Source organism: Ovis canadensis, chromosome 2, assembly GCF_042477335.2.
Source record: "Ovis canadensis isolate MfBH-ARS-UI-01 breed Bighorn chromosome 2, ARS-UI_OviCan_v2, whole genome shotgun sequence".
NCBI lineage: Eukaryota > Metazoa > Chordata > Mammalia > Artiodactyla > Bovidae > Ovis > Ovis canadensis.
The window spans coordinates 89,601,489-89,625,219 of record NC_091246.1 but is presented as its reverse complement, the minus strand read 5'-3'; the positions used below and the strand labels follow the sequence as shown (position 1 = coordinate 89,625,219).

The 23,731-nt window shown below is 39.7% G+C and overlaps 1 protein-coding gene across 2 annotated transcripts in view; it reads right to left on the bottom strand.

The window, feature by feature from the left end:
- The window catches only part of FOCAD (focadhesin), a 305,222-nt gene that overhangs the window by 242,039 nt on the left and 39,452 nt on the right, over window positions 1–23,731 (bottom strand). For both annotated transcript variants that reach the window (XM_069576651.1, XM_069576652.1), the window contains exon 5: window positions 5,713–5,817. In XM_069576651.1, coding sequence (XP_069432752.1) covers window positions 5,713–5,817 — 105 coding nt within the window. The remainder of the gene's footprint in view (window positions 1–5,712; window positions 5,818–23,731) is intronic.

Genomic DNA, 23,731 nt, shown 5'->3' with positions numbered 1-23,731 from the left:
AAAGATGGGCTCAATAAAGAACAGAAACAGTATGGCCCTAACAGAAGCAGAAGATATTAAGAAGAGGGGGCAAGAATACACAGAGCTATACAAAAAAGGTCTTCATGATGCAGATAACCACAATGGTGTGATCACTCACCTAGAACCAGACATTCTGAAATGTGAAGTCAAGTGGGCCTTAGGAAGCACCACTACAAAAAAAGCTAATGGAGGTGATGCAATTCCAGCTGCGCTATTTCAAATCCTAAAAGATGATGCTGTGAACGTGCTGCACTCAATATGCCAGCAAATTTGGAAAACTTGGCAGTGGCCACAGGACTGGAAAAAGTCAGTTTTAATTCCAATCCCAAAGAAAGGCAATGCCAAAGAATGTTCAAATTACTGTACAATTGCACTCATCTCACACGCTAGCAAGGTAATGCTCAAAAGTTTCCAAGTGAGGCTTCAACAGTACGTGAACCAAGAACTTCCAGATGTTCAAGCTGGATATAGAAAAGGCAGAGGAACCAGAGACCAAATTGACAATATCTGTTGAATCATCAACAGTACGTGAACCGAGAACTTCCAGATGTTCAAGCTGGATATAGAAAAGGCAGAGGAACCAGAGACCAAATTGACAACATCTGTTGAATCATAGAAAAAGCAAGAGAGTTCCAGAGAAATATCTACTTCTGCTTCATTGACTACGCTAAAGCCTTTGACTGTATCACAACAAACTGTGGAAAATTCTTCAAGACATGGGACTACCAGACCTGACCTTCCTCTTGAGAAATCTGTATGCAGGTGAGGAAGCAACAGTTAGAACCGGACATAGAACAACAGACCAGTTCCAAATTGGGAAAAAAGTACCTTAAGGCTATATATTGTCACTCTGCTTATTTAACTTATATGCAGAGTATATCATGTGAAATAGCACGATGGATAAAGCACAAGCTGGAATCAAGACTGCTGGGGAAAATATCAATAACCTCAGATACGCGGATGACACCACCCTTATGGCAGAAAGTGAAGAACTAAAGAGCCATGGCAAATAGATTGGGGAAACAATGGAAACAGTGACAGACTTTATTTTGGGGGGCTCTAAAATCAGGCTATGGTTTTTCCAGTGGTTATGTATGGATGGGAGAGTTGGACTGTGAAGAAAGTTGAGCACTGAAGAATTGATGCTTTTGAACTGTGGTGTTGGAGAAGACTCTTGAGAGTCCCTTGGAGATTTGGACTTGGAGAGTCCCAAGGAGATCCAACCAGTCCATCCTAAAGGAGATCAGCCCTGGGTGTTCATTGGAAGGACTGATGCTGAAGCTGGAACTCCAATACTTTGGCCACCTCATGCGAAGAACTGACTCATTAGAAAAGACCCTGATGCTGGGAGGGATTGGGGGCAGGAGGAGAAGGGGATGACAGAGGATGAGATGGCTGGATGGCATCACCAACTCGATGGACATGAGTTTGGGTAAACTCTGGGAGTTGGTGATGGACAGGGAGGCCTGGCATGCTATGATTCATGGGGTCGTAAAGAGTCGGACACAACTGAGCAACTGAACTGAACTGAAAATCACTTCAGCCATGAAATTAAAAGATGCTTACTCCTTGGAAGAAAAGCTATGACAAATCTAGACAGCATTAAAAAGCAGAGATATTGCCAACAAAGCTATGGTTTTTACAGTAGTTATGTATGGATGTGACAGCTGGACTATAAAGAAAGCTGAGTGCTGAAGAATTGCTGCTTTTGAACTGTGATGTTGGGAAAGACAGGGAAGCCTGGAGTGCTGCAGTCCAGGGGGTCGCAAAGAGCTGGACATGACTGAGTTACTGAACTGAACTGGCCCAGGAGAAATACCAAACACCCAAAGGTTTGTGCTTCATTACTTCTGCACCCAAATGTTTATCACAGCATTATTTACAATATCCAAGATATGGGAACACCCTAAGTCTCACTGATGGATGTATGGACAAAGAAGATGTGGTATATATGTGTAATGGAATACTACTGAGCCATAAAAGAGATGAAATCCGGCCACTTACAACACATGGATGGACACTGAGGGTAATATGCTAAGTGAAGTAAGTCCGACAGGGAAAAACAAATACCATATGATTTCACTCACATTTGGAATATTAAAAACAAACCAACCAAGCAAGAACAAACACATAGATACAGAGAACAGGTTAAGTGATTACCAGAGGGGAAGAGGAGTTGGGGGAGGGCAAAATGGGTAAATGAGGTCAACTTTATGGAAACTAAACATCTGGTGGTAAGCATGCTGTAGCATATATGGAGGTCAAAATATAAGGTTGTCCACACGAAACAGTAATACAAACTAATATTTGCTCAATGTTTTTCAAGTTTTAATAAAAAATAAGATGACCAATATTCTGTTTTACTCTACTGCAAGTTAATCAGCTATTAGGACAAAAAGAAAATCCAACAGTACACTAGCAAAGTCCTTAATACCATAAAATTATAGCTGAGTTTCCTGCCTAGAAAGCTTACAATTACTTGTCATACTACTTGCATTTTAGATCAAACCTACAACATAACCAAGGAAAACCTTCCAGTGGAGTTCTAAGCTCCTCATACCCTTTTTATGTTTTCACACACAGCTCATCAGTTTCCTCTCTAAGGCTGGATGATACTGCTCACCAACATGTGGCATACAAGATTCTAAAACAGCATGACAATGTTATGATTGACTCAGGTAATCATAGCTCTCCTGAGGGAAATCTGCTCTTCAGGCTCACCTCTCCTGTGTTTCTGCCATCCACAATCCCCCGTGGAGGAACCTCAGGCTCTTACACACTCAATTACACTCTACTGATTTATAGTGCCAAACAGCCATTCACATGAGGGCCCTCCATAAACATTACTGGATTATGCCAACTCAAGTGATTGATTCTGAACCTCTTAATGTGCCACCACTCTACACACAATCCTTATATATCCAGCATGATTTCAGTTCTTCAAACGAGGCTCCTGATCCACACCTTGCATCTATAGTCTTCTAAGAACAAGCCTACAGCTAAAAGAGCCAACTACTGGAGAAAATAAACTATGAATAGAAAGCAGGTGAAACATTACAGGTAACAAAGTTTAGCACTCACTCACAGGGAGCACAATCAGTGTGAAAATCTAATTATTCTGAATGACTAAAAATGTCCTTAAATCATCATCAAAAAAACTAAGGTGGCTATGATCCACCTGGAAAATCTCACCAGAATGTAAGCTCTGATTCAGTCAGTCTGAGATGGGGTCCGAGATTCCACATTCTTAACAAGCTCCCAGGAACTGCTAATGCTGCTCAAAGCTCTGCTACTTAAAGTATGGTAGAAACAGCAACATCAGCATCACCTGGGAGCTTGTTAGACCAGAATACTGAGCCCATGTTAGGTCTAAGGAAAGAGAATCTGCCATTCAACAAGGTCTCAGGTGATGAAAATGCATGGTAGAGAGCTGCTAACACACCATCTTATAGTCACTGCTGATCAGAATCACCTGGGACTTTTCTGAATCCGATTCAGTTGGTCTAGGGTATTTCATTGTTCCTATGTTCATCTGTTTTTAGGCATACCCAGACTTAGTGACTGACCTGCAACAGCCAAAGGTGGTTCTCATGAATAGCCATTGTTGAGAACCAATGAAATTAAAAATACTTAATTGGGTAGCTCTAGGTTGATAGAGCTATGGTTACTGGGTGAGGAATCTGAGGAAATGATGACAATGTCCTAAAATTGATTATGGCAATGATTGTATGACTACATGAATATACTAAAAATCATTGAATTGTATACTTTAAACAGGTCAGTTGGACAGTACAGTATGTGAATTATATTTCAATAAAATTGTTAAATAAAATTTTAAAACTCTAGTAGCTTTCCTATTTTAAAATAAGTAAATAACTCCTCCTGAATAACAATGAAGTGGAATTATTTCCTATCCTGGAACTCTGCCCCAACAGTGTGAACCTCTTTCCAAACAAGAGAACACAAATGCTTGTACGACCCATCTAGAAACATTAACTCCTGGTCATTTACTCCTTAGGTTCAATCCTGGTTAAGGTAATGTATATTTTTAAAAGAAAAGCATATATATCAGTTTGGAAAAGTTTACCCTTCACACCCAGTTTCCAGAGTATTTTCAAACAAATAATTTCCCTTTTGCTTCCCCAACTTAAAATCAGTGAGTTAACTAATAAGTTAACAATGAATTAACTAATTCATTGTACTACATTCTTCCAACTGTTTTATATTTTTGAAAACATTCAAAAAACATGTTAAGGGGACTTCCCTGGTGGTTCGGTAGTTAAGAGTCTGCCCTGCAATGCAGGGAACACGGATTCAATCCCTCATTGAGGAACCAAGATCCCACATGCTGTGGGGTATCTAAGCCCATGTCACAACTAGAGAGTCCAGTGATGCAACTACGGAGCCCCAGTGCCACAAATACAGAGTCCAAGCACCACAGTGAAATATCCCGCATGATGCAAGGAAGATCCCACGTGCCACAATTAAGATCCAATGCAGACAAACAAATAATTTAAAAAACAAATGTTAACAAAAATATATAAAATGCAAATCTGACCTGGTTTTTAAAAAGCGACTTAAGAAACTTGATAATATGCTCATAAAAATAGAGATGGTAAGTAGCACTAAACTAACAGGAAAGATCACTGTAACATATGAGACACTGTTTACTTACTATCAAAAGGAAAGTACTATACATGTATATAAGTAACAGGCACTATATACTAGGAGAGGCACTCACGGCTTCTGATAGCAGTGGTGTCAAATGCTTGAAACTGCAGGTTTTATTTGCTCAAGCCAATGACAATTCCCAAGTATGGTCTACTTTCCCTATTGGATCACCACAGCCTATGTAAGTCATTTTCCCCCAGAACTAGTGCCCTTGTTTAGGGTGCCATGCGTTCATTCTTTATAAAAGGTATATTCTAGATGCGTCACTGAACAGATTTTCTAGGACAATATACACTGATTATAGGACATCTTCTGGCATCCTCTACTAAGTGGGAGCCCCTCTCTTATGAAATGACTTTCTAGGACCTTCAGAGCAATGGTTAAGGTCACCTTCACAAGTAAGTATGCCTTCCCTTGCCCAAACTCTCCCATAAAATTCAGTGCATTTCACTGGAACTATTGCTGTGTGTGCATATATATATATATATATATATACACACACCATGTTACATTCTATGGTCTCCTGCATTGCATGCAGATTCCTTACCCTCTGAGCCACCAGAGAAGCCCCATATAGATAACAGCAACAAAAAGGCAGATCAATGCTGTTAATTACTGACCCTGCCTTGTGGAATAACCCTTAGCTAGTCCCATTACTTTTTATAGTGAGCAAGTTTGCCTTCCTGCTTTTAATACATTTGTTCAATGAACTCTTCAGTTTTCTCAGTATTGGGAAAATGATTCTATATCCCAGATCAAAATGAATGGCTTGAATTTCGGACAAAAGATTCCAATTCCAAGGGAGCAACCTGAAAGCCACAGTGATGATACTCAGCATACGGTAGTCAATTCTATCTCAATCCTGAGTGTTGGAAATACTAACTTCCTGAGAGGTTAAGACTCACAGTCTCTGTGAACTTAAATATAACTAATTATTAATGAATTAGCATGTCCTAATTCATAACTTATTTAACAATTTGCTAAAAAAAAAAGTTTCAAAAGAAAGGAGAAAAGGCTTACCTAATATTATATATATCCTGAATATTCTTCTCCCCACTGTGTCCTTCCTTAACAGCTTGCATTTGTAATAGCTTCATAATGGCTTTTATCAAGCCATGTGTATTCCTGTAAAGAAATATAATAGCATGTCAAGTGTTATAAAGTGAACAGTCTACTCAGGTACTTAATCCTACCACTTCTGAATAGTTGAATACTTGCCACCCACACAGAACAGTAGCCATCCACATACACCTAGCTTATTCCATAGCATAGCCAAGAGGCCTGCCAGGTCCCATTCAACACAATGAAAGGAGAAGTGAAGCCAAAGAATCAAACTACCAACCTATCTATCACTTCACTACATATACTTGGGGGAAAATCAATCAGGGAAAAGTAAACATTAGCCCATATAATTGCAGGCAGCAACCACATCAATTACCCACCCTGAATAATCAAGTCCTTCATTTATAAATATTAGCAGACCATGAAAAATAACGAGAAGAAATGGAATGGCCACTAAAAAAAAAAAAAAAAGTGGGCCAGGGGACCAATCAGAGCAAATAACCCCCATTAAAACAAAGTTAATGGGAACAGGGAATAGAAATTTAAGTTTTCTCCTTATTCTCTGTAAGAAGCAGCAGGATAATAAATCAGAAAAAATGGCCTGCTTTTTAAAGTATTTTCCTGTTACTAATGTTTTCTAACTATTAAATAGGATTTTATTTCAGCTTTCGTGAGGTAAAACTAACAAAAACAACTGTAATGTAATGTGTACAAAATGATCTACGCGTGCATTTTAAAATGGTTGCCATAATCAAGCTAATTAACACATATATCACCTCACATAGTTACTTTTTAGTTTTCATTTTTTTGGATAAAATGCTAGATACTCTTAGCAAATTTCAAGTACACAATACAACATTGTCGACTTTAGTTACTATGCTGTACATTAGATCCTCAGAACTTAATCATAACTAGAAGCTTGTATCTTTTGACCAGCATCTCCCCATTTCTCCTACCTGCCCCTGGCAATCACCATTCTACTCTCTGCATCTATCTGTTCAATTTCTTTTTTTAGATTCCACATATAAGTGGTACCATATGGTATTTATCTTCCTCTGTCTGGGTTATTTCACTTAGCACAATGCCCTCCAGGTTCATCCATGTTGTCACAAATTACCCTGATCGCTTTAAAGTAAGATTCTCCCTGGGAATGAGAAAGAAATCTTAGAAAGAAAGATTATTTGCTAAATGAAAAAAAAAAACAATATTTTAAAAATCATAGCTGTTAATAATTATGGAGCATCTATTGTAAGCTAAGTACTCTCTTAAGTGCTTAACATGTATTATGTCATTACTATCTAGAAATCACTGTTAACTTTACCACAGGGCTAGGACAAGACCTGGACTTAATTAATAAAAGTCATTTAGGGCAATTATGTGAGATGTACTCTTTTATGGCACTTAAAGTTTTACAACCGGTAAATGGTTTGGCCATGCTGTCCAATACAGCAGCCAATGGACACACATGGCTACTGAGCATTTGTAACATGGGTAATCCACACTGGGATGTGCTCTAGTGTAAAATACATGCTGTATTTTAAAGGCTTAGGGGCTTCACTGGTGGTCCAGTGGTTAAAACCCGCCTGCCAGTGTGGGAGTCTTGAGTCTGACCCCTGGTCCAGGAAGGTCCCATATGCCACAGAGCAACTAACCCACGTGCCACAATAAGAGAAGCCATTGTGGTGGGAAGCCCAAGCCCAGCAAGAAAAGCAGCCCTCGCTCGTGGCAACTGGAGAAAGCCCACACATCAAGAGAGACCCAGCAAAGGTAAAAATAAATAAGCAAGAGGAATAAAATGTACTTTTCTTTTTTTTAAGTTTTTTATTTTTTAAATTTTTAAATCTTTAATTCTTACATGTGTTCCCAAACATGAACCCCCCTCCCACCTCCCTCCCCACAACATCTCTCTGGGTCATCCACATGCACCAGCCCCAAGCATGCTGCACCCTGCGTCAGACATAGACTGGCGATTCAATTCTTACATGATAGTATACATGTTAGAATGTCATTCTCCCAAATCATAAATGTACTTTAAAAAAAAAAAGACTGAGAACACAAAAATACTGCAAAATATCATATGTAGTTTTTTATATTGATTACATCTTGATTACATACATATTTTTGATATATGAGGTTATCCAAAGTAGCTTATTAAAGTTAATACCACTGGTTTCTTTTTACTTTTTAATGTGGCTACTAGAAAATTTTGAATTATGTATGTGGTTCACACTTGTGGCTCAGAATATATTTCTATTTCACAGTACTGCTAAAGACACTCATGGTTTGTTTCCTAAGTAGATTCTTTGGTGAGCAGTGAGGTTTTTCTTGCAGCTGAAGCATTTCCCACAATCTACACAACAGTATGTTTTCTTTCCCACATGGCTCCTCTTATGACCATGCAGTGTACATTCATGAATGAGTGTTTTGTGACAGGCAGCATACAAACATAGTTTCTCTCCTATGTGGATCCTCTGGTGAAGAGCGACGTCTCAACACTGCATAAGCCTGTTGCCTAAGATTCTCTTTCCTATGTGTTCTTTGCTGTATGTCAAACCGAGGTTCAGCTTTTCTCACATACCCTATACTGGTGTTGCGTCAATTCCACTTTGCTTTCACTAAAAATATGGCCCACTGTGACTCAGTGAAAATTAAAAAGCAAATTTTTAAAAAACTAGTGGGAAGTACAGTTGTCTTAGAAAGGTCTGATGGCATGGCATCCCCTTGGGAACAGAGGTTCTGTCTTAATTCCTTCCCTCATGACTGCTCAGATTCTTCCAGGAGCCTTCTCTGTTGATACACTTGAGTTTCTAGAGTCCTCTTACTCTAAAGGTTAGGAAGAAGATATCTTAACATCCAAACATTCAGAATAAATTCCTTCTTTACAATTCCTCACACCATTCACTCTTACAGAATTAGACCCATCCTGCAGCTAAGGACCCTGGACTTTAAGAAAAGGTATGTTCCAGTCTATGCTCCAGCTCTTCACAACTCTGCTTACTTTCCTTCACCAAGATCTAGAGTTCCTTCAGCAAGGAGATCGCAACTGACTCTATCACTGGTTTATCAAGAACCTATTCTGGGTGTGAAGGTCTGACAGTCACACAGAAGCTTCTTGGAGCTTCAGTTCAGTTCAGTTCAGTTCAGTCACTCAGTCATGTCCAATTCTTTGTGACCCCATGAATCGCAGCACGCCAGGCCTCCCTGTCCATCACCAACTCCCGGAGTTCACTCAGACTCACGTCCACCGAGTCAGTGATGCCATCCAGCCATCTCATCCTCTGTCGTCCCCTTCTCCTCCTGCCCCCAATTCCTCCCAACATCAGTCTTTTCCAATGAGTCAACTTTTTGCATGAGGTGGCCAAAGTACTGGAGTTTCAGCTTTCGCATCATTCCTTCCAAAGAAATCCCAGGGCTGATCTCCTTCAGAATGGACTGGTTGGATCTCCTTGCAGTCCAAGGGACTCTCAAGAGTCTTCTCCAACACCACAATTCAAAAGCATCAGTTCTTCGGCGCTCAGCCTTCTTCACAGTCCAACTCTCACATCCATACATGACTACTGGAAAAACCATAGCCTTGACTAGACGGACCTTAGTCAGCAAAGTAATGTCTCTGCTTTTGAATATACTATCTAGGTTGCTCATAACTTTTCTTCCAAGGAGTAAACGTCTTTAATTTCCTGGCTGCAGTCACCATCTGCAGTGATTTTGGAGCCCAAAAGAATAAAGTCAGCCACTGTTTCCACTGTCTCCCCATCTACTTCCCATGAAGTGATGGGACCAGATGCCATGATCTTCGTTTTCTGAATGTTGAGCTTTAAGCCAACTTTTTCACTCTCCTCTTTCACTTTCATCAAGAGGCTTTTTAGTTCTTCACTTTCTTCCATAAGGGTGGTGTCATCTGCATATCTGAGGTTATTGAGATTTCTCCTGGCAATCGTGATTCCAGCTTGTGTTTCTCACAGTCCAACGTTTCTCATGATGTACTCTGCGTATAAGTTAAATAAGCAGGGTGACGATATACAGCCTTGACGTACTCCTTCTCCTATTTGGAACCAGTCTGTTGTTCCATGTCCAGTTCTAACTATTGCTTCTTGACCTGTAGACAGATTTCTCAACAGGCAGGTCAGGTGGTCTGGTATTCCCATCTCTCTCAGAATTTTCCACAGTTTATTGTGATCCACACAGTCAAAGGCTTTGGCATAGTCAATAAAGCAGAAATAGATGTTTTTCTGGAACTCTCTTGCTTTTTCCATGATCCAGCAGATGTTGGCAATTTGATCTCTGGTTCCTCTGCCTTTTCTAAGCTTGAACATCAGGAAGTTCACGGTTCACATATTGTTGAAGCCTGGCTTGGAGAATTTTGAGCATTACTTTACTAGCATGTGAGATGAGTGCAATTGTGTGGTAGTTTGAGCATTCTTTGGCGTTGCCTTTCTTTGGGATTGGAATGAAAACTGACCTTTTCCAGTCCTGTGGCCACTGCTGAGTTTTCCAAATTTGCTGGCATATTGAGTGCAGCACTTTCACAGCATCATCTTTCAGGATTTGAAATAGCTCCACTGGAATTCCATCACCTCCACTAGCTTTGTTTGTAGTGATGCTTTCTAAGGCCCACCTGACTTCACATTCCAGGATGTCTGGCTCTAGATGAGTGATCACACCATCGTGATCTTGGAGCTTCAGGGGGATTCAATTCCTCCAAATATGTAAATTGGCTAAAGCTAACTCATCAGGCCTCAGTGCTACAATCTTGCTTTTTGAAAGTTAGTCTTTCAAAAACCCTACAACCCTGACCTAAGCCAATGCCTAGATTTTCAACAAGACTATGAAATCTCTGGTCTATATGTATGTTTAGCAGACAAATTCTAATCATCACTGAGTCAGTGAGCAGTTCCAGATTCCTCTGTCTGACTGAGACCTGTCACCGGAGGTCTACTGTGGTTTTTGCCTTGGTGAGAGCAGCACTATGTGTTCAGCAGTTTCCTTGTCTTCTCATCTCCAGTGTTTATGCAACTGATGATCAGCTTTAAAGCTGATTTCAGCTAAAAATAACCCCATTTATATATGGATGAAATGGAGATGGACAGAGTCTAGACCTCACCTAGAAACCTCATAAGACCACTCCCTGGGCCTAACAATGAGTTTAAAGGGTATTCATATTAAATGATCAGTACTGATCGAACTTCTGGCTGAATTTCTTCCATGAAATATAAATTCATTAAATAATCCCTTTTTGTATGTAAAATTAAATTGGTTTTCCTTATCTAATGATTTATCTGTCATATGAATAGTTTAAGAGATGATAGATAACAGACACGATTTTTAACCAACTGGGGTCACTCACTCCTTTGTGAAAGCAGTACACACATACAGTCTATGTATATTTAATTCAAGGCATTTCCAAGAACCACTGCGGCCTGTAGATTTTCAGCTTTTTTAAATCTTTGTGTTATACATTGCTTTTATTTGTGGGCTGAGACTTTACTATGTGGATAACTGAGTCCGTACTATAATTTAAGCAAGAGTGTAACATGAATAGTTCATGAATATTGAAAGATGATGGCATCAATAAATCATGTGTAGCTCCATTCAAGTAGTAACATAGTTGCCTTAAATTCAGTTGAATAATTTCTTAAATTTTTAAATATTTCAAGTGGGCTGAGAGGGATGGATGGTTTCAGATTTTCATTTAAATCCCTGCATTAATTCTAATTAACTGGGAAATGTTAGGCAAGTCACTTAAATGCCTATGAGCAAGACACTTAATGCCAACATCCTCATCTGAGCAACTTAGAATCATAATAATAAACTCAATCTTGTGTTGTTTTAAAGAATAAATTAGTGTGTCAATAAAGTATCTGGTTTTTTTTTTTGATAAACTAAAAAATCTAATACTTATACCGTTAAGATTGCAATGTTTCTCCCTTTGTAAGGTTATGCAAACAAAAGTGTCAGAGTTCATGAATGCAAAAACCTAGAACATTCCTAAAACTAACTACAGTTAAGCCATAAATGCCTACATCCTAGTATTTTCCATCTTTCTTCACAAAAACCTCTTTCTCCTGTTTTTGAGCCATTGTTACTTTGCATCTGAGATTTGTTGTTACAAAATTCAGTTCAGCTCAGTCACTCAGTTGTGTCTGACTCTGCAACCACATGAACCACAGCACGCCAGGCATCCCTGTCCATCACCAACTCCTGGAGTTCACACAAACTCATGTCCATTGAGTCGGTGATGCCATCCTGTAGGAGACAGAAAGAATAAAAGAAAAGCAGGCCTCGGCAAGGGCTGCAAAAAAAATTTATAATTATTGATAAACTGGATGCTATAAGGCATGAGACTCTTGGAACAAGTCCAGAGGGAACAGTTAGTTCATAATCTTAAAAACAAGATATGATCCTGGGGTCAGAAAACTGACCCCAGACTGTTTCTCAACTGGCATCTCAGAGTCACATGTTTTACGTATCTGGTGGAAAATCTATAGATAAGAATATTAGTCATTATTACTGAGTTGTTATTGATTACTGTTTCCTAATTACTTAATGGTTAATGATCATTTTGTTCTTTGGCCTCAAAGGCCACATGAGTTATAGTTTAATTCCCTACATATTCTTTCATTCACGGATGAAAATATTATAAAGCTGGCTTGGATTCAGTTTCAGCACCTTCACCTTGGAGCAGTGTTGGGCCCCTGATCCTCATTTTTCTCTGAATTCTTGTGTCTCCTTTCTCATTCTCTTGCCGTATCACGCTTTCGGAAACCCTGCTTGTCGAGCTGGTCTTGACACCATCCAACCATCTCATCCTCTGTCCTCCCCTTCTCCTCCTGCCCTCAATCTTTCCCGGCATTAGAGTTTTTTCAAATCAGTCAGCTCTTTGCATGAGGCGGCCAAAGTATTGGAGCTTCAGCTTCAACATCAGTCCTTCCAATGAGCAATGAGGACTGATCTCCTTTAGGATGGACTGGTTGGATCTCCTTGCAGTCCAAGGGACTCTCAAGAGTCTTCTCCAACACCACAGCTCAAAAGCATCAATTCTTCTGCGTTCAGCTTTCTTTATAGTCCAACTCTCACATCTATACATGACCACTGGAAAAACCATAGCCTTGACTAGACAGACCTGTGTTGGCAAAGTAATGTCTCTGCTTTTTAATATGCTGTCTAGGTTGGTCATAACTTTCTTTCCAAGGAGTAAGTGTCTTTTAATTTCATGGCTGCAGTCACCATCTGCAGTGATATTGGAGCCCAAAAATATAAAGTCAGCCACTGTTTCCACTGTTTCCCCATCTATTTCCCATGAAGTGATGGGACTGGATGCCATGATCTTCGTTTTCTGAATGTTGAGCTTTAAGCCAACTTTTTCACTCTCCTCTTTCACTTTCATCAAGAGGCTCTTTAGTTCTTCTTCATTTTCTGCCATAAGGGTGGTATCATCTGTATATCTGAGGTTACTGATATTTCTCCTGGCAATCTTGATTCCAGCTTGTGTGTCATCCAGCCCAGCGTTTCTCATGATGTACTCTGCATAAAAGTTAAATAAGCAGGGCAACAATATACAGCCTTGATGTACTCCGTTTCCTATTTGGAACCAGTCTGTTGTTCCATGTCCAGTTCTAACTGTTGCTTCCTGACCTGCATATAAGTTTCTTAAGAGGCAGGTCTGGTGGTCTGGTATTCCCAACTCTTTCAGAATTTTCAACAGTTTATTGTGATCCACACAGTCAAAGACTTTGGCATAGCCAATAAATTAAAAATCTGTAACTGAATTATATATGACTGCAGAAAGAGGTTACAACAATTTGAATAGTGCTAAAAATCAAAATAATAAAAGAAAAAAACATAGCCATTAGAGAAGCTAAAATCAAAGAAAGGAGAGAAGAAAATTTCAAAGTCTTCAAATTGAAAGGGCTACCAAGTGCTAGGCAAGAGTCTTGAAAAAATTAATTGCTAACAAATCCCAAAGATGAGGAAAAAAAAATAGTATGAACTTTCAGTTATAAAATAAAATCTGTAAAATAAAGACTATTAGGCTGACATCATATCTAATTTGGCATAAGATTTCTCATCTGCAATGCTAAATGAAGCAATGCATATAGAATTATGAGGGAAAGGTTTATATAACTTAATAAATCTAACCCTCCCAGAATGACTAAGTGTAATGCATGAAGACAAAAGAAATAATTTTCAGACATAATTCCCTGAAAGTTTTTCTTAAAGAGGCTCTCCAGTTAAAAGATAATGTATAATGATTACACAACTTTGTAAATATACCAAAAACCACTGAATTGTACACTTTATAAAAATGATTTTAATAAATGAGTTATACCAAGAAAACTATTTATTTTTTAAGATAAAGTACAAGAAAGAACTGAATAGATCGAAAGATACAGAATACAAAGAACTTTGGTCACCAAGGAATTCCTTGGTGGTCCAATGGGTAGGACGCAGTGCTTTTACTGAGGGTTCAATCCCTGGTTAGGAAACTAAGATGTCACAAGCCACTCAGTGTGGAGGAAAAAAAAAAAAAACTTTGGTCAGAATGAATACCAGAAGAATTTACAATTCAGTCTTTAACATTTTTCAAATATCACTATAAAGATTAAAGCAACTGTTATTGATGCTTTTGAGCTGTGGTATTGGAGAAGACTCTTGAGGGTCCCTTGGACTGCAAGGAGATCCAACCAGTCCATTCTAAAGGAGATCAGCCCTGGGTGTTCTTTGGAAGGAATGATGCTAAAGCTGAAACTCCAGTACTTTTGCCACCTCATGTGAAGAGTTGACTAAAGACTGATGCTGGGAGGGATTGGGGGCAGGAGTAGAAGGGGACGACAGAGGATGAGATGGCTGGATGGCATCACCGACTCGATGGACGTGAGTTTGAGTGAACTCCAGGAGATGGTGATGGACAGGGAGGCCTGGCATGCTGCGATTCATGGGGTCGCAAAGAGTCGGACATGACTGAGCGACTGAACTGAACTGAACTAAGAGAGGTTTTGGAGGGAAAAGTGTAAAAAAGACAAAAAAAGGAAGACGACCTGTCATAAAAATTCCAGATCACTTTAGCAAAGTTAGTAGGGAAGGGTTTTGGGAGAATGAAAACATAAAATTAACATGAGGGATAAAGTGAGATGAAATATTACATATATGACAAATATCCACAAAACAAAAATAAGCAACAAAATAAAACAAATCATATAACAGAAAAGTGAGCAGAGAATATAGATAAGCAGATTACAGAAGAGTAAGATTCATAATATCCAGTGTGGATGAGTGAATGGGGAATAAGTATTTTCAGGTTGAGTATACATTTGTTCAGACTTTATGGAGGGCAATTTGGCAGTATCCATAAAAAGTTTAAATGCAGTTTTTTCCCCATAAATTGTGTTCCTAAAAACCTATCATGGGAATTCCCTGGTGGTCCAGTAGTTAAGACTCCACACTCTCACTGCCAGGGACCCTGAGTTTGATCCCAGGTCAGGGAACTAAGATTCCAAAAGCCTTGAGGCACACCCCCCCAAAAAATGACCTATCATATAGAAATACCCTTACATATACCCAAAAGAAGATCCATTTGTTATCTTAAAAAAATGGAAGAAGAAAACGACATTTTACAAAGGAGAAATATTTAAAATAAGATATAATCATATAAAAAATCATATCAGAAAATATGATATAATCAAATAAAGTAGTTTGCAGCTATTAATTGGAGAAGGAAACGGCAACCCACTCCAGTGTTCTTGCCTGGAGAATCCCAGGGACAGGGGAGCCTGGTGGGCTGCCGTCTATGGGGTCGCACAGAGTCGGACACGACTGAACTGACTTAGCAGCAGCAGCAGCAGCAGCAGCAGCTATTAATAAAGATGCAAACAGATCTATGAAAAGACGTCTCAACATATATTAAGTGAAAAAAAAACAAGTTTTAGAACACTATACATATGAATAGAATATCCAATTTGAAAATACTTGAAGTGCATGGGGCTATAAGTAAAGTATGGGCTTTTTTTATAGGTCTAGAAATGGGGCTCCAGGTTCTCTGGAATTAGCTGGTCCCTGACCCTGTGTGCCTGGATCTGATTTCAGATCACCCTAACTTTCCCAAGATTGTTGGATGGCATTGCCAACTCAATGGACATGAGTTTGGGCAAGTTCCAGGAGATGGTGAAGGACAGGGAAACCCAGGATACTGCAGTCCATGGGGTTGCAAAGAGTTGGATACGACTGCGGGACTGAACAACTTTCCCTATATTCTAGAGGAAACAAAGATCAATATTTGGAGGAACCTCTGAGCCACCCTACACGCCCTAAGCCTTTCTAGTACTGTCACTTCCTAGCTCTACCAGGGCCCAACAAGAAAGTGAATTTTTTAAAAGAAAAGAAAGAGAGAAAATGATAAAAAGGAAAAATTTTACCACTTACTACTTTTACTACCTGCAAGTGCCATTGCTTGAGTTTTCAAAAAAGTATGTATTACTTCTATTTTCCTAAATAGTGAAAAAAGCGGGGGTGAAATTTATAATCTCAAGGTGAGGTGGGACTCACTGAACACAAACAGAAGATTAAACCTCATCTCCTAGATAGACAGTATGAGCAGAAATTTAATTAAACAATGAAATAGCTCAGTATCATTTATTGAGAACCTGCCTTCAGTCATAGTTTAGCACCGACATAAAAACATGCTAATTTGAGGAATTAGACCTCTGAGAACAGTATCAGGATCTGAAATTAACCCTGAGACAAGCAGGCTGGCTGTGTATGAGATACACAGAAAGTTATTTTAAAAATACAAGAGAAGACTTTAATCAATGCAGAAGAGATCTGATTAGATATAACAACTAACTTGTTCATAGCACAATGTGTTCAGGGGATGTCACTACCATAAAAGGGCTTATCCAACTGCCTACTAGATATTCCCACTTTGGTGTCTAAATTGTGCCTTAAATCCAACATGTCCAAAACCAGACTCATGCTCTTCCCACACGCCTGGTCTTCTAATGTTTCCCATCTACCTGTCAGGGAAGCCATAAATCAAGGAATCACCTTTGATATATTCCCTTCAGTCATTCTTATATTCAATCCACCTCAAATGCTTCATCCCCTACATATCTCACAAATCCATCTATTTCCCTTCAACTCCAAGCAGCAAGCATCACCCTTCACCTGAACTGTAGTAACAGCCACCTAAACCCAGCTCCCTATTACCACTCTAACTGCCTAGCCAGAAGCCAGCACTTTCAATGTTATGTTCACACTGCAGCCAGAATGGTTTTCTGGAATCACTGATACTCAGCAGATAAAAACACTTCAACAGACTCCCTCTGCACTCAGGATAAAGACCCAAATCCTCTAGAGTAGCCATCATGGCCTGCAATGTCTGACTCCTACCCTTACCCCCAGCTTCATCTCACATCTCTCTCTGCATAACATTGGCATTTTTCAGGCCTTCCTAAGAAGTCATCTCCCTGCCACCACAGGGACCTGCCACACGCTACTTCTTATAACTGGAAAAGTCTATCCTCTTCTATTTCCCAAGATAAAATTTTATTCATGCCTCAGTCTCATGTTGAGTCACTTCATCAGGGAAGCGTTCCTTGACCTCCACGACAAGGTCAAACTCTCACGTTAAAGGCACAACCAACACAGGGTACTCTGTCGGAATGCAGTTGAAGATATAATTGTACAACTATGTGATTATGACATCTCTCTAAACGAAAAACATCATGAGTGCAATGACTACATCTGCTTTCCTCACCATGATCTCACAGCACATAGTACAGGCATACAAGAGTTGTTCAATAAGTGTTTAATGAGTACATGAATAGGTGGATGGATGGAAGACAGCTAAGGTATTGTCTTGCTTGGATTCAGAAGTGACCTCTGAAGGTAATTTCTAGTTCTATAATTATGTGATCTTACATACGCACCCTGAAATTACAGTATCTTATATCTATATAATTATAAAGTTCTTTATTTGTATGTATGCTCAGTCACTCAGTCATGTCCAACTCTGTGACCCCGTGGACTGTAGCCCATCAGGCTCCTCTGTCCATGGGATTTCCCAGGCAAGAATATTAGAGGGGGTTACCATTTCCTCCTCCAGGGGATCTTTCCCAATCCAGGGATCAAACCCGCGTCTCCTGCACAGAAGGTGGATTCTTTACTGCTGAGTCACTGGGGAAGCCCAGAGTTCTTTGTTTATTACTAATAGGCTAACATGAATGATATTACTAGCTATGGTTATAGTCCTTTCTGGGATTGTACACTTAGCAAATGAGGGAATCGTAAATACTGGGAAGATAAAATTAATATAATATCCTTTCCATTATCAAGCAATGAAGAAACCCTGTTTGGGGAAGGAAGGCAGGGGGTTTTTGTTGCGCGTTTTTTGATTGTTTGTTTTAAAATACATCTTAAGCCACATAGCTTTAACATTAAAACCAACTTAAGACTCCTGACAGAATAAGTAAAGTACAAGAAATATTCAGCACAGTCAACAGAGTTTTAACTACTATGTTGAAGACTGCCCACCATGCAGCCAAGTTCACCACACTATAAATTAACACCTAAAAGAATCTTACGAGTATTAAATGGTTCCTGTGTCTTAAGATCCAGAGAAGGTAATGGCAACCCACTCCAGTACTCTTGCCTGGAAAATCCCATGGATGGAGGAGCCTGGTGGGCTGCAGTCCATGAGGTCACAAAGAGTTGGACACGACTGAGTGACTTCACTTTCACTTTTCACTTTCATGCACTGGAGAAGGAAATGGTAACCCACTCCAGTGTTCTTGCCTGGAGAATCCCAGGGACCGTGGAGCCTGGTGGGCTGCCGTCTATGGGGTCGCACAGAGTCGGACACGACTGAAGCAACTTAGCAGCAGCAGCAGCAGTGACTTAAGATCAGAGCAGCTGAAAGGGGTCTTTGGAGGATGCTATTTTTTTCACCCCCTTCCCTCTTAATTCATTTGTTATATATGAAAATCATTAAGTAGCAACAGGACTCTTGAAACTGATAAAGTTTCTTCCTCCTTCTCCCTTTACCTGGTCTCTCTCTCAAGCTGCTTCTAAAAGAGTGGGTCTAAAATAAACTCAAAATAGTGAAAAGATAATAAAGGTTTAAAATATAATTTTTTAAAAGGGACAGAGGATGGAAATACATCAATTATGTTTAAATCCACGAGCTCACTGTAATTTTTATAAAATAAAATCTGATTGTTCAACACTGATGGATGTTTTTAAAAACTGATATTCTGAAGTTTAGCTAATAAAAAGAAAAAAATCAGGTAGATATCTTACCTTTCCTATACAAACTGTACTACTAGGTAACCAGATAGTAGATATGGGGAAAGTTCTCTTTATAGCAATATTTCAAATAATAAGCAAAAAAAAAAAAAAAAGAATTAGAAACTCACTATTTTGAAACTCCTAATGAATTAATCGATCTAGCCATTAAGCACAGACATCTAACATCACCAAAAGAGAAAACAGTGAGCTGTTATGTCCCTTTGGATGGAAGAACAGATCACCATCTATGCAGAAGTCTTCCCTCCTCAGACACTCCCCCTCAACAATAACAAAAATTGAACTTAAATCTCATCAAATTTCTAGAGCACACTTTTAATTTATAGGAAAGACAAAGAAATAAATTAAGGTACACCATGCGGAAGCAGTCAGCAAAATTCACCCTGTGGGAATCACAAAGTTTTTTCAATAAATGTAAGAAAGAGACAGAGAAAGATGGAGAGATGCAAAGCAGAGAGCCTATAGGTTAAGAGAGATATTAAAGACATAACAACTAACCCTTATTTGGATGGTTATTCCAACAAATTGTTTTTAAAAAATTATGAGGCAATTAGAAAACTGAATACTGGCTAGATATTTAAAAATCATACACACACACACACAAACATACACACACGCATATCCAGGTATAATATTACTAATGTTTTTATTTTTAAAACATATATACTTAATCTTTACAGAAGAAATTGCACAATATCTGGGATTTGCTACAAAAGAATATGGCAGGAGGGAATTATGGAGGAGTAAGACTGGCCATGAGCAAAAAGTTGTTAGGCTGAGTAATAGGAACATGAGGGTTCATAACACTCTTCTACTTATTTTTGAAATTTTCTATAGAAAGCTTTTAAAATCAAAGAGTTCCTCTTTGTAACACCTATTTTTTCTAAAATTTTCGTGTGTGTGTGTGTGTGTGTCACACTCCAAGCTAGATTCCTTCCTTTACCTTCCTTCCCTTGGCAACCAAGTCAACAGCTATTTCTATATTACTCTGTTTGGAGAGATAATATATGCTTTCAAAACAATATTCCAGAGGATGGTTATAATGATGAAGATGATGGAAAACATGGTGTCATCCTGCCATCAGAACAAAACAATTATGTTACCTTTGACAATTGCTCTCCATCCACTCAATTGCTACTCCCTCTATTCCAGTCAGAGCAACACAGATCGAATATCACTACCTATGCTTAAATACAATTATGTTTCAAAGCTAGAGCTGAGAAGCTGACAGATACCTATTTCCAAAGTGATGGCTTTCCCCCAAGTTCAATCTTCAGTAACAGCGTCCCAGTCTCCTCTGTTTTGAGAATTACCACTCCTCCCTTCATATGGTTACTACAGAAGGGATCCTAGCATACAAATATTCACAGAATAAAGACACAGCCTGAAAGGTCAGGGCGAGGTCAGGATGAAGGGTCAGAGCGAGGTCAGGAAGAAAGGTCAGGGCGAGGTCAGGCACGCCTGGGCATGTCGGGACATGTCCCAGCAGAGGGGGCTGCAGACAAGCCCCGGAGACGGCCCGGCAACCAAGCCGACCAATCAGGAGCCGACACGAAGCCCTCACCATCCAATCAGGAGCTGACATGGAGCCCTTGGACACCAATCACCGCTGAGCCCGCGTTTTCTTCCTTATATGGGAGCCCCGGCCGGACTATAAAACCCCTTCCCCACCCTCACACTTCACAGACTCCGCAGACTCCCCTGCAGACTCCCTTTGCTTCGCAGACCACCCCCTCGCTCCCCTGCTTACCCGCCCCTGGGAGTTCTGCCAATAAAAGGCCCTGTTCAACGGTCCATAGGGGTGGTTCCTTCTTCCCGCGGCGTTTCTTACACAGCCAGTAAAGGGTAAACTGTCATCTTCCCAGGTGGCGATAGTGGTAAAGAACTGCCAAGGCAGGAGACAGAAGAGATGCAGGACCAGATTTCTGGGTCGGGAGGATCTCCTGAAGAAGGGAATGGCAACCCACTCTAGTATTCTTGCCTGGAGAATCCCATGGACAGAGGATCCTGGTGGGCTATAGTCCATAGGTCACAAAGAGTCAGACACGACTGAAAGGACTTAGCATGCAAGCAAACGTATATCTAAGTCCTAATCTCAGTTCCTATGCATGTAACTTTACTTGGAAATAAGGTCTTTGCAGATGTAACTAAGGATCTTGAGATGCAATCATCCTGGGTGGGCCTTCAGTCCAATGACTGGTATCCTTATCAGAGACAGGAAAGAGAGATTTGAAACACAGAGGCACACAGAAGAAGGTCATGAAAAGTCAGAAGCAGAGACTGCAATTGCACAGCCACAAGTCTAAAAATGTCAAGGGTTGCCAGAAGCCACCAGAAGCCACGAAAGAGGCATGGAACAGACCCACCCAGGCTCCAGAAGGAACCAATCCCGATGACACCTTGGTTTGCGGTTTCTGGCCTTCACAATTGTGGAATAACAAGTTTCTGTTGCTTTAAGTTTGTAGTCATTTGTTACACCACTCCTAGAGAACTAATAATACCCAGCCCTTGGCAGAACTGACTGGTCCAGAAGCAAACATCTCAAACATGCTGGTCCTGGGAAACCTGTTAACTGTGGTCAAGAAATTCCAACCTCAGTCTGGCTATCTCTTACGGATAAGATATGTCAGCCCAGGAGGCAGGTGGTGCCCTGTAACTAGGGAGCAGAGAAATCCATCTGCAGCAAGAGAGAAAAAATACATAGCCTGTGTCTCTAATTTGCATCTGAAGCCCAGGTACATTCCTCTTAAGTCCCACTGGATACCCCTTTAGGAAGATAAAATCACCCTTTTATGCTTGAAGGATTACAAGCGAGTTTCTGTAACTTGTAGCCCACAGAGTTCTGTCTACTCAAGAACCTGTTGCCAAAAGCCCTTTAGTAAAGATCGACTGGAACAAGTCCCTCCTTGGGTAGCTACCAAAACAAGTTGAAATGACTCAGGAACCCTCTGTGCTTTGCTGTGCTTAGTCGCTCAGTCGTGTCCAATTCTTTGTGACCCCAGGGACTTCAGTCCGCTAGGCTTCTCCATCCATGGGGATTCTCCAGGCAAGAATACTGGAGTGGGTGGCCAGGCCCTCCTCCAGGGTGTCTTCTCAACCCTGGGATCGAACTCAAGTCTCCCGCATAGCAGGCAGATTCTTTACCATCTGAGCCACCAGGGAACCCCAAGAATACTAGAGAGGGTAGCCTATCCCTTCTCCAAGGGATCTTCCCGATCCAGGAATCAAACCAGGGTTTCCTGTATTACAGGCAGACTCTTTACCAGCTAAGCTACCAGGGAAACCCCATGAACCCTCTAAGAGGGAGCAAAGGAAACTTCAGGCTTAAGCTACAAGCACAGTGAAAAGAAACAATGCAAAAAGGAAGCTCAGTTTGAAAAAAGAACCCTTGTTGGTGGGAATATAAATTGGTACAACCACTACGGAGAAGAGTATGGAGGTTCCTTAAAAAACTAAAAATAGAGCTACCATATGATCCAACAATCACTCTTGGGCATTTATCTGGAAAAAAACATCATTTGAAAAGATACATGCACCCCACATGTTCACAGCAGCACTGTTTACAATAGCTAAGACATGGAAGCAACCTAAGTGTCAGCCAACAGATAAATGGATAAAGATGGAATAAATGGAATATTATTCAACCATTAAAAGAATGAAATAATGCCACCTACTACAACATGATAGGCCTACAGATTATTAATCAAAGTGAAGTGGACCAGACAGACAAAGGCAAATATATGACATTGCTTATATGTGCAATCTAAAAAAAAATCATACAAATGAATTTCTTTACAAAACAGAAACAGACTCACAGACATAGAAAACAAACTTATGGTTACCAAAGGAGGCAGTAGGGATAAATGAGGAGTTTTGGATTAACATAGGCATACTACTATTTATAAAATACTATTTATAAGACCCATAAGGACCTACTGTATAGCCCAGGGAAGCACAGTCAATATCTTGTAATAACCAATAATGAAAGAGAATATTAAAGAAAATATATATATATATAACTGAATCATTTTGCTGTACAGATGAAACTAATATAAATAACTATTTTTTTAAAATTTTTTAAAAAGGAAGCTCAATTTTCACTGGCATAAGAGCTAAACCCAGATCTCATCATAAAAGGGAGTGTAGGTCAATAATGATGCTGAATAGTCCAGAAAAAAAAAAAAGAAAAAAAATTTCTTGGTCAAGCTGCACAGACTATACTAATCAAAACCACACATAAAAATTGTTCTTCCCTAGGTAAATATAGCATAATTACTATTGTGTATATGAATACCATGTCTCAGGTTTCCTTTGTCTGGGGTTTATTTGATTATACCATTAAACACTGTACTTATGTATGTAAGCATACATAAATACCATATGCTCGCTCTCCTTTTGAAAATACTACAATTAATGCTTGGTTCTTTATCTTCAAAATATTCAAAATATAAGGTGCAAGAAAGTACCCATACAAATTTTTTGACCAGGGATGAGAATAACAAAAGTTTGTGTTGAAGAGAATTACACAAACATTCCAAAAGAGAGCTTCCCTGGGTACCATGGGAACAAATGGTACAAATGTAGCCAAGTCTCTTTTTAACTCAAAAGGGTAAGTGGTCAGCCTTAAGTACAGTATGTCCTAGCAAATAAGTGTTAAACACTAGATTAATGATCAAGTCAT